Here is a 13,700-nt window from a genome sequence, read left to right as displayed (position 1 = left end):
TGTGGTAGAGAAAAGGCGGAGAAGCTAATTGGTTCATTCGTGCATATTTTCCCTGAGGAGGATACAAGGAATCTCCCAGAATTAGAGATTGATTTGACTAGGGAGAATTAGGAATAGAACTAATACTTTGCATGAGTAAGATGATTGTACTGTAAGTCCCTGGGACTTGATATTCTGTATCTGAATTCTGAAGAAGATGGCTATAGAGTTACTTGAAGCATAGGTGTTCAGCTTCCAAAAATCTATAGATTCTGGAATGATGTCTGTAGATTGGCAGCTAGCAAGCAGCACCCCGTTATTCAAAAAATAAGTTAGTGAGAAAACAAGTAACTACAGAGTTGTTAGCCTTGTGTCAGTAACATGGAAAATGCTAGACTTTTGATAAGATCCCCAGCAGGAGGTCGGTTAGACAGAAAAGAGTAGGAGTAATTCTCATGTTGGTAGAATCCCTACAGCGTGGAAACAGGCCATTTGACTCTAAGTCCACACCGACCTCCGAAGAGTAACCCACCCAGACCCATTTCCCTACCACTCTACATTTACCCCGACTAATGCACCTAACCCACACATCACTGAACACTATGGGCAATTTAGCATGACAGTTCCCCTAGCCTCCATGTCTTTGGATCGTGGAAGGAAATCAGAGCACCCTGAGGAGGCTCACGCAGACATGGGGAGAATGTGCACACTCCACACAGTCACCCAAGGCTGGAATCAAACCCGGGTCCCTGGTGCTGCGTGCTAACAACTGCGCCACAATGCTGCCCATAGGTAGACTGTGACTAGTTGGGTACTGTAATGATTAGTACTTATCCCCAACTGTTTGTAATATTTATGAATGATTTAGAAGTGGGGACCAAATGTATTGCTTCCAAATTTGTAGATGATATAGTAAATGCCCTGTTAACGTGCATGAAAATTCTGGAACCAGATAATAGAGGGGATTTACTGTACTTGATAGAGAGGGGATGTGTGTTGTATGGAAAATGTAAAATGGCTTCAGGAGCATTTACAGGCTTAGTGAGTGAACAAGAACATGCAGGTGGAATACAATATGTGAGGAATGAGGGTTTACTCACTTTGGTAGGAGAAATACACATAGCAATATGTTCCTTAAATGATAAGAGGTTGGAAAGTTTAGATGTACATTGGGACCTAGATGTCCTTGTTGATAAGTCACTGAAGGTTAACGTGCAGGTGTAGCAGGCTATTAGGAAAGCTCATGAAATGTTAACCTTTATTCCAAGAGCATTTTAATACAGGAATTAAGTCTTTGGGTTAATTGTATAAGAGCTTGTTAGACCACATCTGGAGTAGTGTGTGCTGTTTTGATCTCCCTTTCTCAGGATGTCTTTTATTATTGCTATGGATTCATCACACTTATTTCTGGAATGTGAGACATCCTTTGAAAAGCGATTGAGCAAACTGAGCCTGAGTGGCAGGTGGAGTTTAATTTGGTCAAGTGTGAGGTATTGCATTTCATTAATACAAACAAGGACATGACTTATACAGTTAATGGTATGGCACTGGTAAGTTTGTAAAACTGATAGACTTAGGGTTTCAGGTGCGTAGTTCTTTGCAATTTGTATCACAGGTAGACAGGGTGATTAAGAAGTTATTTAGCAAGCTTGCCTTCATTGCTCAGATTTTTGAGTGTAGGTGTTGGGATGTCCTTGTGAAATCTGTGAGGCCTTTTCTGGAGTACTGAATGGTGTTGCCCTGTATAGGGAAGATGATATCAAATTGGAGAGAGTTCAGAAATGTTTTACCAGGATGTTGCCTGGAATGGAGGATGTCAGATATAAAAATAGACTGGAAAGGATAGAACTTTTTTCCCTGGAGCATAGGATGTTGAGGGGTGACTGTACAGAGGTTTATAAAGTCATGAGAGGCAGAGAGAAGGTGAATGACAAAGGTCTTTTCCTAGGTGGGGAGTTCAAAACTAGAGGGCATATTTTTAAGATGAGAGGAGAAAGATTGAAAAAGGACATGAGGGGCAACATTTTTACACAGTGGTTTGTGTGTGGAATGAACTGCCAGAGAAAGTGGTGGATGCAGATACAGTTACAACATTTAGAACATACTTGAATAAGTTCATGAATAAGAAACGTTTGGCGGGATATGGGCCAGGTGCAAGCAGGTGGAATTAGTTCAGTTTGGGAACATGGTCAGTGTGGGCCGAAGGTCCTGTTTCTATGTTGTATGACTCTATGACTCAATGAATGAGAAGTGACCTGATTGAAAAATAGTCATACTGATAGAAAGAGTAGATGCCGATAAGTTGTTTCCCCCATTTAGGTGTTTCAAACCGAGGATATAACTTTAAAAAAAGGAGATGCCACTTGGACTGACTTCGGAGTAATTGTTTTATTTGGAGAGTTGTGAATTTTTGGAATTCTCTTCCATAGTGGGTTGTGGAAGTTCAGTCTTTGAGTATGTTAAAAGTAGAGATTGATCGATTTCTCATTACCAGTGACATATGCAGGGTTATGGTAATAGTGTCGGTAAAAGCTGTGGAGTGTTTGGTCAGCTCAGACTGTATAGAATTGCAGAGTAGACTTGATGTGCTGAATGGCCCGCTGCTTCTCCTGTGTTCAAGTATAATTTACGGTCAAGTACAGGAAGGTGTGACCATCAGAAAGGCTGATATGAAGATCCAAAGATAGCAACTGAGGCGCCTCAGCCATTGCAGTAAGTCCAGCAGGTTTGATATTCTTGCAGTCTGTATGGGTGACAGCATGAGAAAATGGACTGTGTCATTGTGGTGCAGGAAACCATTTGTTTGTTGGAATGAAATGGATTGTAGTTATAATTCAGCATAGTATAAATAGAGGGGATGGATATCATTCTTTGCAGCTGAGGGTAGGAGTCCAAAAGGCTGTGTCACCTGCTCTGGTGCAAGAGCGAAGGCTTCAGCTTAGCGCTGGTGAGGATCTTGAAGTGCTAGCAGATTGATCCAGTTGTGACCTATGTGGATACCAATGACCTAAGTAAGGCAAGAAAGAGATTCTACTGAAGGTAATAATCAGCAAAGAACTAAATTAAAAAAGCAGTACCTAAAAGGTGGTAATACCTAGGTTACTACTGGGCCTGCAAACAAATTGGCACAAAGTAAATAAGATCAGAGAGCTGAATACATGGTTCAGGGATTGTTGTGGGAGGAATGGGCTTTGATTCCTGTAGCTCAGACACTGTTATTGGGTACAGAAGAAGCTAAACTATTGAGATGTCCTTCACCTGATAAATGCTGAGACCAATGTACTGTTGAATATAACGAGGAATATAGAGAAATCTTTGAACTAAATAGTGTGAGGTGGTGGGGGGCGGGAGCTTTTACGGAATCATAGAATTATTTCAGTGCAGAAGGGTCATTCAGCCCATCATTTTTGCACTGGCTCTCTAAGAGCTTTAAATTAGTGCCAATCTCCTGCCTTTGTCCAATAAGTCCGTGCACTGTTGCAGTTTAAGTAATTATCCAATGCCAATTTGGAAATTTAAAAACAAAAGACAAGGCAGTAGTGTAGTGTAACAACATAGGTCTGTAGTAAAGGCTAAGGTTGGTACAGTATTGATAAATGATTTAGGTTGAGAGGATCAATATGGATGAAGATAAGATTTAGGACCAGAAAGAAGTAATTGGTTGGAATGGGTTTATAGGCTTACTGATAGCGGTTATACTGTAGAATGGCATGTAAATTACAGAAACCAGCTATTTTAGACCTGGTGTGATGTAATAAGGGAGAATTAATTATGTCATGGTAAAGAATGATCTAAGTAAGAGCCATCATAATGTAGAATTTCAAATTCAGTTTGAGGGTGAGAAACGTAGTTCTGAAAATAGTGCCTTAAAACTTAAAGGCAATTACAAAACTATAAAGACAAAGTTGGCTGAGGTGGAATGAGGAAATGGGTTAAAAGGAAAGAGCATAGAGCATCTGTGGCAGATATTTTAAGGCTGTCAATAATGATATATGCCACTAAGAAAGAAAAGCTCTAAGAAAGATATGCACTATCCATAGCTAAGTAAGTAAGTTAAGGATAGTATAAACCTAAAATGCAGCAAAGATTAGTGGTAAACTACAAGATTGGGAATATTTTAGAAATCAGCAAGCCATAACAAAAAAAAAGGTTAAAGGGAGAAATTGAAATTTAAGAGAAAATTTGCACAAAATATTAAAACAGACTTGTAAAATCTTCTACAAGTATACAAAAAGATTGGCAAAAATAAGCATTGACCCCTTAAAGGATGAAACTGGGAAATTTAATAATGGGAAGCCAGGAAAAGGCAATTGTTTGAGCAAAGTAATGGGACTAAATACTGATGACTAAATCTCTGGATCTGCAAGAAAATGGAACAGGTAATGGAAGCAATGGTTATAATCATCCAATACTGAAATGGTGGGATCGCTAATCAAAATGTGGAGGTGCCGGTATTGGACTTGGGTAGACAAATGCAAAAATCACATGACACCGGGTTATAGACCCGGGTTTATTTGAAAACACAACCTTTCAGAGCTCAACTCCTTCTTATCTCTAATCAAGAAAGCAAAGAGACAAAGCAAGAAACTTCACACCATTTAACTGAATATCTGTCATGGGAAAAGGCTAGAAAATATTATAAAACTAGTAGCAGGGCATTTGGAAGATCATAGCAAAAATCCATGTTGACTGTTTTGATTATGGAAGGAAAATCATGTTGAGAAATTTGATTGTGTTCTTTGAGGATGTAACAAGCAGGGTGGATAACTGGGAACTGGCATTCAGTAAATTGCCATATAAAAGTTTATGTGGGAGATGAAAGCTGAAGGTGAGGATGTGGTATGTCAGCATTGATAGAGGATCTCATCAATGTCTGGGACTACACCTTTGGCAACCATGGTGTCCAATTTCTCTTAAGCTTTGTTTCTGACCTCATAGCTTCCCCATCACCAAAACAGCCTAACTAACTCTACCTGACATAGCTGATCTTTGTTCTTCTCTCAGTTCATCCATGCTTTTGTTAACCTTAGGCTTGACCGTTCCAGTGCTCTTATATCTTCCACCTTTCACACAGCTGCAGTATGAGATGCATATGGCTTTAGGCCACCTTTTACAAGTATTTTTGAAATTCAAGGTGAAGTTGGTTTTTATCCCTCAGAGAAACACTTTGATATCTTACTCCACTGCTGTCATTGAGCCTCTATTAGACTGGATTGAGTGCTTCAATATCACAGCCACACAGGGTACTTATAATCAAGAGCCATTTATCTTCCACCATTGGTACAATGTAAGCTCATTCAAAATTCTGCTGCACTAATTCTAACTTGTGCCCCTCCCGGTTCCCCATCACCATCCCTAATTTTCATGGCTCTGATGTGCCAAGCCCCTAAGCTCTCAAAACCGGTGAGCCTCTACCTATCTGTCTTCCTTTTGAGATGCTCTTTATCACCTGTTTCCTGAACCAAGTGTTCGGTTGTCTAATATTGCCTTATATGATTTTAATATTTAATTATGTCTTAAACATCCTGGGGTGTTTTATTGCATTGAAAGTATTGTGTAAGTTGTTGTCATTTAGTTTTTTAGTCCATGTGATAGACAATACCACAACTGGGCGAAAGCAAGGACTTCAGATGCTGGAGATTGGAGTCAAGATTAGAGTGGTGCTGGAAATGCATGGCAGGTCAGGCAGCATCCAAGGAGCAGGAAAATCGCGTTTCAGGCAGGAGCCCTTCATCAGGAATGAGGCTGGAAGCCGTATGGTGGAGAGAGAAATGGGAGGGCGTGTGGGACTGGGGAGAAGGTAGCGAAGAGTGCAATAGGTGGATGGAGGAAGGGATAAAAGTGATAGGTCAGAGAGGAGGGTAGAGTGGATAGGTGGGAAGGAAGATTGACAGGTGGGACAGGTCATGAGGACGGTGTTCAGCTGGAAGGTTGGAACTAAGGTAAGGTGGGGGGAGGGGAAATGAGGAAACTGGTTAAGTCCACATTGATGCCATGTTGGAGGGTCCTGAGGCAGAAGATGAGGCGTTTTTCCTCCAGGCGTCGGGTGGTGAGGGAGTGGCGGTGGAGGAGGCCCAGCACCTACATATCCTTGGCAGAGTGGGAGGGGGAGTTGAAATGTTGGGCCACGGGGCGGTGGTATTCATTGTAACGGGTGTCCCGGAGATGTTCCCTGAAGTGTTCTATGGGAAGGCATCCAGTCTCCCCAATGTAAAGGAGACCGCATCAGGACAACAGATACAATAAACGATGTGTGGAAGTGCATGTGAAATTTTGATGGATGTGGAAGGCTCCTTTGGGGCCTTAGATGGAGGTGAGGGGGGGAGATGTGGGCACAGGATTTGCAATTTCTGTGATGGCAGGGGAAGGTGCCAGGATGGGAGGGTGGGTTGTTTGGAGGGCTGTGGATCTGATGCAGTAGTCACAGAGGGAATGGTTTTGCAGAAAGCGAATAGGGGTGGGGAAGGAAATATATCCCTGGTGTTGGGTCCGTTTGTAGGTGGGAGAAATGTCGGCGGATGATGTGGTTTATACGGAGATTGGTGTGGTGGAAGGTAAGGACCGGGGGGGAGGGGTGGTTCTGTCCATGTTGCAGTTTGAGGGCGGAGGTGCAGGACGTGGATGAGACGTGTTGGAGGACATCTTCAACCACGTGAGAGGGGAAATTACAGGCCATCTGGTGTGTTCTGTGTAGGAATTGGGAATACAGGTCAGCATTTTTGCAGGAGGTAGGGTGGGAGGAGGTGTAATCCAGGTAGCTGTGGGAGTTGGATTTGTAAAAATAAAAGTCAGTGTTGAGTCACTCATCGTTGATGGAGATGAGAGGTCCAAGAAGGGGAGGGAGTGTCAGAGATGGTCCATGTGAATTTAAGGGCAGGGTGGAATGTGTTGGTGAAATTGATGAACTGCTCAACCTCCTCATGGGAGCACAAGGTAGCACCGATATGGTCATCAATGTAGCGGAGGAAAAGTTGGGGAGTGGCGCCGGTGTAACTGCGGAAGATGGACTGTTCTGTGTAGCCAACAAAGAAACAGACGTAGCTGGGGCCCATGCAGGTACCCATGGCTACCCATTTCTCTCCGACCTATCACCTTTACCCCTTCCTCCATCCACCTATTGCACTCCCCAGCCCTACCCCTCCTATTTATCTCTCCACCCCTGAGGCTTCCAGCCTCATTCCTGACGTAGGGCTCCTGCCCGAAATGTCGATTTTTTTTTTCCCTGTTCCTCAGATGCTGCCTGTCCTGCTGTGCATTTCCAGCACCACTCTAAGCAATACCATAACTGGATAATTTTCTCTGTATGGGAACATTCAGCTGCACCTGATGTATCGCTTGCTGAGCAAGCAGTTTTAAAGCATGTCATAGTAATGAGAGTTCTATTGGCCATTTATGGTCATGGAGGATTTAACCACAGGATGAGAAATTCAAATTGGTGCCCAATCAGCAGCACCTCCAAATTCAAACAGCAAAGGCAGGGATGATGAGTGACATAGATGTAATGATTGACAGCAAATAACCAGGCTATGATCTTGATTATAAGTGCCCTGTGTGTCTGTGATATTGAAGCACTATATCTAGTCTAACAGAAGTTCAGTGCTGGCAGTGGAGTACAACATCGGAATGTTTCTCCAAGGGATAAAAACCAGGTTCGCCTCTAATTTCAAAAATACTTGTAAAAGCTTGGCCGAAAGCTGGATGCATCTCCTATTGCAGCTGTGTGATAATGTTGCTGATTGCACGCTAAAGGACCAGTTTACCATTCCTGATGACATTTTCTTGATGTGGAAAACTGCTTTAATGTGATAGATTTTTGAAATCTCCTCTAGAGGTTTCTCAGGATTTGACTTGGATAAATTGTTACAGTACAGCTTGTGTATTTAATGGTTACTAATTTAATTTTATTTCAGTGAATGAGCTGCCAAAACAAAGCTGCCTGTCGACCATGTTTCCGATCTGTAATGGGTCACAGCTTCCCATTAAACTGCTGACAAGACCTGTTTGTTCTCTTGTACTCATTCACATTCTCTCTTGCCCGAGCTGTACTCTTCCATGTGGGGTTTGTAACTGTGTTATTCTCTGCAGGAACCCAAAGGTTGGAATGCATGAACCCGAATCGAACTGGACGCAAACGAGTGCTTGACGGCATCCATTATCCCTTTGGGATTACAAGTTATGGAAGGAATTTGTACTATACAGACTGGAAAAGGTACAATATCCATTATATTTAGGTTTTCTGAGATTATGCTAGATTGTGCCTTGAATGTCGTCTTATTTAGAGCATATTAATAGGCCATTGGTCCAACAGTTCCATGTTGGATGTATATGCTTCACACAAAGCTCCTTCACCTCTCTTCAAACACCCCTTTCAGAATATCCTTCTATTCCTTTTTCCCTCGTGCATTGAAATAACTTACCCTTATCTCAGCTACTCCTTACAGCAATGAGTTCGTGTATTAACCATTCTCATTAAAGAAGATTCTCCTGAATTCTTTTTTGGATTTATTAGTGACTGTCTTTTGTTTATGGACCTGAGTTCTGGATTCCACACACACTGAAATTGTTTCCTTCTGTCTATTTTATGTAAGCTTTTTATAGTTTTTGAAGATGTCTATGGAGTCATTTGTCAGCATTTCTTTCCCAGTCAAAGGGTGTCCCAGCCTTTTACAGTCTTGCCTGAATATACAAACTGCAGCAGAGGTCAAATTGAATTGTGATACCATCAGTGTATACAATCCCACCCTAATCAAAACCATGTGATTTCCAGGGGGAATCAAAAGCCTGGGCCAACTTAGGCAAAGCTTAATCTAGAAGTTCCTTTTTGATCCTTCCCAGCTAACCCACCAGGGATAAAGTCCAGTTTTTCTGATTCACCAAAATTGTGCCTCATGCATTAGACAGGAGCCTTTTTGATTGTTTTCTGGGAAAATGCAATTTTGACATCTGGCCTTGGGCCATTTATAATTGTGACCATAATCAATTTTATTGAAGTAAACTGCATTTGGCATGTCTTATCCTGTCCACCAAATTTATTGTATGTTTTAAATTAGACTAGATGACAGTTTAGAAAGTCTTCTGTGCAGACCCTGGACCTAGTTATGTAAACGAAGCTGCTGACAAATCTATTTGGTATTTCCAGAATTTAATGTTTTTGTTTCAGCTTTTGAATATTTGAACCCAAAATAACTGATCTGAAATTGCGCCATGTTAGAGGAATCCCTTCACGTTAAGCTGCAAATCATTTCTTATTTTACCTATTACGTTCCATTACCTAACATGCAAGTAGTTTTAGTTGAGTTTTACCTTTTTCAATAGCTTTTTTGTTTTTAATTTGCAAATTGAATGTTTCTTCACCTTTTGCATCCAAATAAAATTGTAAAACATGCTAATGTGCAGGAAAGGTTTTAAGAAATGAAAGCTAATTTCTTTAAGAGGTAATTTTGTTGGGCTTGGTGATGGTGCGGACTGCTAACTGTTCCAGTGTTGTTGCTAAGGTTATGGTTTATGAAGGAAAGAACTGTATTGTTGTGAATTGTCTGCACAGCGTCTACTGTGACTTTCTGCAGTTAGTGGAATAAAGTTTTGTCTTTGCAGATAAATTACCATAGGGGAGGTGGGGGCTAAAATGTGCTAAATAACTATCGCGTGCATTCTGTTATTTGAAGAGTGCAGTGCATTGGCATAGGTGTAATGTGAAACACTCAGCAGGCCAAGCAGCATCTGTGGAGATAAATGGGACAGTTGACACTTCAGATTGTTGAGAAATCACTGAAACATTAAATCTTTCATTCTTCATAAATGTTGCTTGACCTTTTGAGCTTCATTCAGCTCTTTTTTGTTCATGTTTCCAACATCTGTAATATTTCACTTCTAACTTGTATATTGTCTCTCAACGTGTATTGATGATAATACGCTGAAGAAATGTAACACCTTGAGCTTGTCTCTTGACTGGAAAGTCTTTCATTGTATCTTAATTGTTCTATTCATGCAGGGAATCTGTCATAGCTGTAGATCGTATCTTTGGACGAGAGACTGATGAGCAACAGCCATCCAAACAATCTCGTCTCTATGGAATTACCACAGCTTATTCTCAGTGTCCACCAGGTAACACTCGCTGTTCTGTGCACTGCTTCAGCATCTATATCTTTTGAATGTATGCATCAACTGGATAACAGAGTAGGTTATTTTGGATATTTACATCACAACGTTGATTGTATATCTTTTGAAGTGTTTTCAATCAGAACATCTGCCTGTGCTACAGGCCAATACTGGGTACCATTGTGATCTAACCTCACAGAGACTCGTTTTCTATGAGTGGAATTGATGCCCAGATCCAGTTAACACATCAGTCCACTGACCTCTGTGCTCACTGACCTCCATTAACCTTAAATTTAAATTTCACATCCTCACGTTCAAATCCTTCCATGGCCTTGTGTCCTGCTTATCTACGTATCATTCTCTACCCATACAAACTTGTGCTCTTCCTGTCTCTTGCCTATTTCCTGAGTTTTGTTTTCTAGCTTTTCACAATTAGTCACCATGTTTTCATATGGTTAGAATCTGCACTTTGGATTCCCTCCCTAAATCTTATTCCCTCAGAAGACATTTAGCGTGTCACATTTTTAATCAGTGACAGATTGAGTGAGCATAAACTTTGCCGATATAGTGTAATGTTGGAAAAAATTGAGGTGATGCACTTTGACAGGAAGAATAGAAGAGCTGAATATTGAATGGAGAAAGACTGTGGAAAGCTGCAGTACAGAAGGATTTGGTGGTCTTTGTCCATGAATCACAAAAGCTGGCTTCCAACTTCAGGAGGTAATAGGGAAACCTGATGGAATGTTGGTTTTTAATTCCGATGGAATAGGATATAAAAATAGGGAGGTTATATTGAAATGATTTAAGGCACTAGTTAGACACCAGCTAGAATACTGTGAATAGTTTTGGTCCCCTTATTTAAGGAAAGATGTACAGCCACTGGAGGCAGTCCGGGGAAGTTTCACTAAATTGATCCTTGGTATGGAGGGATTTTCTTTTGAGGAGAGCTTGAGTACGTTGGGCTTGTGCTCTTTGGGGTTTATGGGAATGATTTTATTGAAACGTACCAAAATATTTTGGGACTTGACAGGGTAGATGTGGAAAAGTTTGTTTCGCCTCGTGACATAGCCCAGGACCAGAGGGCAAAATTTCTTCAAGACATTTGAGACTGGTAGCAAAACTCAACAGGTCTGACGGCATCTGTAAGGAGAAAGCAGAGTTGACAATTTAAATCCAGTGATTCTTCTCCAGAACTGATAGCTGCTAGGAAAAAGTGGAAATTATGTTGAAGATGAGGTTGAGAGAAATTTTGGGGGGAGGCAGCAAGTGGATTGGTGGAGGCAGCGCCTAGACAGAGCGAGAGAGTTGAAAGGGGTAGGCAGACAAGGAGATTAATGCTCGTAGGCCAGATCAGAGAGAAGCTGAATAAGTGACAGTGAGAACAGAGGGTAGAAGACAATGGGTAGGCTGTGCTAAAATCAACCCATGTTGTAACAGGCCTGGTTATGGAGGTGAGTTTAAAAAAAAAAGGAAGGACAGACTCCGGCTATAAATGTTGAGTCATTGAGGCTGCAGGATCCCAAAGGGAAGATTAGATTCTGTTCTTCAAATTGCACTGAGGTTCACTGGAAGGTTGCAGCAGGTTTGCGACAAAAATGTTGGCCATGGGTCACAGTGTTGAAGTGGCAGGCAACTGGAAGCTCAGGGTTATTTTTACAGATGATTATAGATGAGGAAGAATATTTTCTGAGGGCATTGAATCTGTGGAATCCATTACTGCATAGTGCAATAGAGGCTGGGTTATTAAATATATTCAAGGCTGAGATAGACCAGTTTTTAATCAGTAAGGGAATCAACAGTTATGAAGAAAAGGCCGTTGAGGATTATCAGATCAGCCATGATCTCATTGAATGGCAGAACAAACTCAAAGGGCCAAATATCTGACTTATTATGGTGTATGTTTTAGGTAAAAACAATGACTGCAGATGCTGGAAACCAGAGTCGAGATTAGAGCAGTGCTGGAAAAGCACAGCAGGTCAGGCAGCATCCGCCGAGCAGTAAAATCAAAGTTTTGGGCAAAAGCCTTTCATCAGGAACGCGTATTGGCCGAAACGTTGATTTTAATGCTTCTCGGATGCTGCCTGAACTGTTATGTTTTACTATGCTAAAGGTCTGAGAAGGAAGATTTCCATTTCTATAGCACCTTTTTTATGTCTACGTAGTGTACCAAAGTGCTTTGCAAACAATGAAGTGCTTTTTGAAGTGTATTCACTGTTAGAATGTAGGAAATATGCTAGTCCATTTACACGCAGCATGCTCCTACAAATAGCAATATGATCATGACCAGATAACCTATTCTCTGATATTGATTCAGGGATTTAAAAAAATAGACCGGGAGACCAGAGGACTCCTCCACTTCTGTTCCCGCCAATATTGTGACAGAGTATTGTATGTACATCTTAAAGAACAGATGGATCTTCTCTTTAAAATAGCCTCTGAAATGTGAAATCTCTGACAGTGCAGTACTCCCTCAGTGCTGCACAGGCGAGTCAACATTGATGGTTACACTGAAAGTCCTGGAGTGTGGTTTCAGTCCTCAACCTTTAGACACTAACGCAGAAATTAATATCTAAATGCCAGTTGTTATTTTGTGAGAAAACTTGTAAAACAATTTCAATATTGTCTGTTTGTCTTTATTTTGATAGGACAGAACCACTGTGCTGTTAATAATGGTGGCTGTACCCATCTATGTTTGGCAACGCCATCGAGTCGGTCCTGCCGCTGTCCTGACGCTTCAGTGGGGGTCAGCTGTGTGGAAAGAAACTAATAACCAAACATTTCAGGGAGTTCCCATTCCTATTTCGAGTCCAGTCTCTTCCTCATAAGTCAAAATCTGACTTGAAAATGCTTTTAATTTTTAAAATACCATTTTTTAAACATTTTTCATTACATTTTTAAAAATTATTTGGATTTTTATTCATGTTTTTATAAAAGAATTACAACTGTAAATATGTTTTCTTATGATTCACTAAATTGTTACTGCGAATGATGTTTAATTCTGACATGATGGTGCCTTATTGTATTGTTACTTCACCATGAATGAAGCCATCACATCAGGTATTATGATATGCTCTGTACAGCTTTTCATCATATATCAAATAAAATAGAACTTTTTTGTATATATTTATGTTTTCCATTGCAGCATTCCCCTGAGTGTGCTACAGGAGGTGGTTCAAGTCAGGGATGCGACACCATAGTCGGTGGGCTTACTCTTTAATAGCTTTCCCCAGTTGGATAGAGTTTTCTTGCTTTATGTTGGGCTGCAGCCATTGCTGGCTGGGCTGGTTTTTAATCTCTGATCCCTGATCTCTTAATCTCTGATCTCTTAAGAAGCTGGTGGTGGAACCATCAACTTGAACCTTTTTATACCAATTGATGGGAACTTTCAGAATTTGACTGAGAAACAACGGGCTGTCAGTTTGTGTTATAGTTAAAACATTGTGAAAATCTTAAGTGATGGTCTGCCAGAGTATCTTTGTATCAGAAAAGGGGCTGAGAGATAAATAGGAGGATGGGGGTGGGGGAAGGTAGCTGGGAATGTGATAAATGGATGCTTGTGGACTGTAATTATGATTGGTTGGTGGGGAGCGTGGAGCGGGTAGGTGGAAAGCTAAGATGGACAG

The 13,700-nt window shown here is 41.1% G+C and overlaps 1 protein-coding gene across 1 annotated transcript in view; it reads left to right on the top strand.

Moving 5' to 3' along the window:
- nid1a (nidogen 1a) overlaps positions 1–13,196 on the top strand; it is a 101,709-nt gene extending 88,513 nt beyond the window's left edge. Inside the window, exons 18-20 of the mRNA XM_060852696.1 lie at positions 8,065–8,188; positions 9,971–10,083; positions 12,723–13,196. Coding sequence (XP_060708679.1) covers positions 8,065–8,188; positions 9,971–10,083; positions 12,723–12,844 — 359 coding nt within the window. The 3' untranslated portion in view covers positions 12,845–13,196. The remainder of the gene's footprint in view (positions 1–8,064; positions 8,189–9,970; positions 10,084–12,722) is intronic.
- Positions 13,197–13,700: the final 504 nt, after the last annotated feature.

The sequence above is a fragment of the Hemiscyllium ocellatum genome, chromosome 3, assembly GCF_020745735.1.
Source record: "Hemiscyllium ocellatum isolate sHemOce1 chromosome 3, sHemOce1.pat.X.cur, whole genome shotgun sequence".
NCBI classification, from domain to species: domain Eukaryota; kingdom Metazoa; phylum Chordata; class Chondrichthyes; order Orectolobiformes; family Hemiscylliidae; genus Hemiscyllium; species Hemiscyllium ocellatum.
The sequence above is the reverse complement of the archived record's forward strand: the minus strand, read 5'-3'. Positions and strand labels throughout refer to the sequence as shown.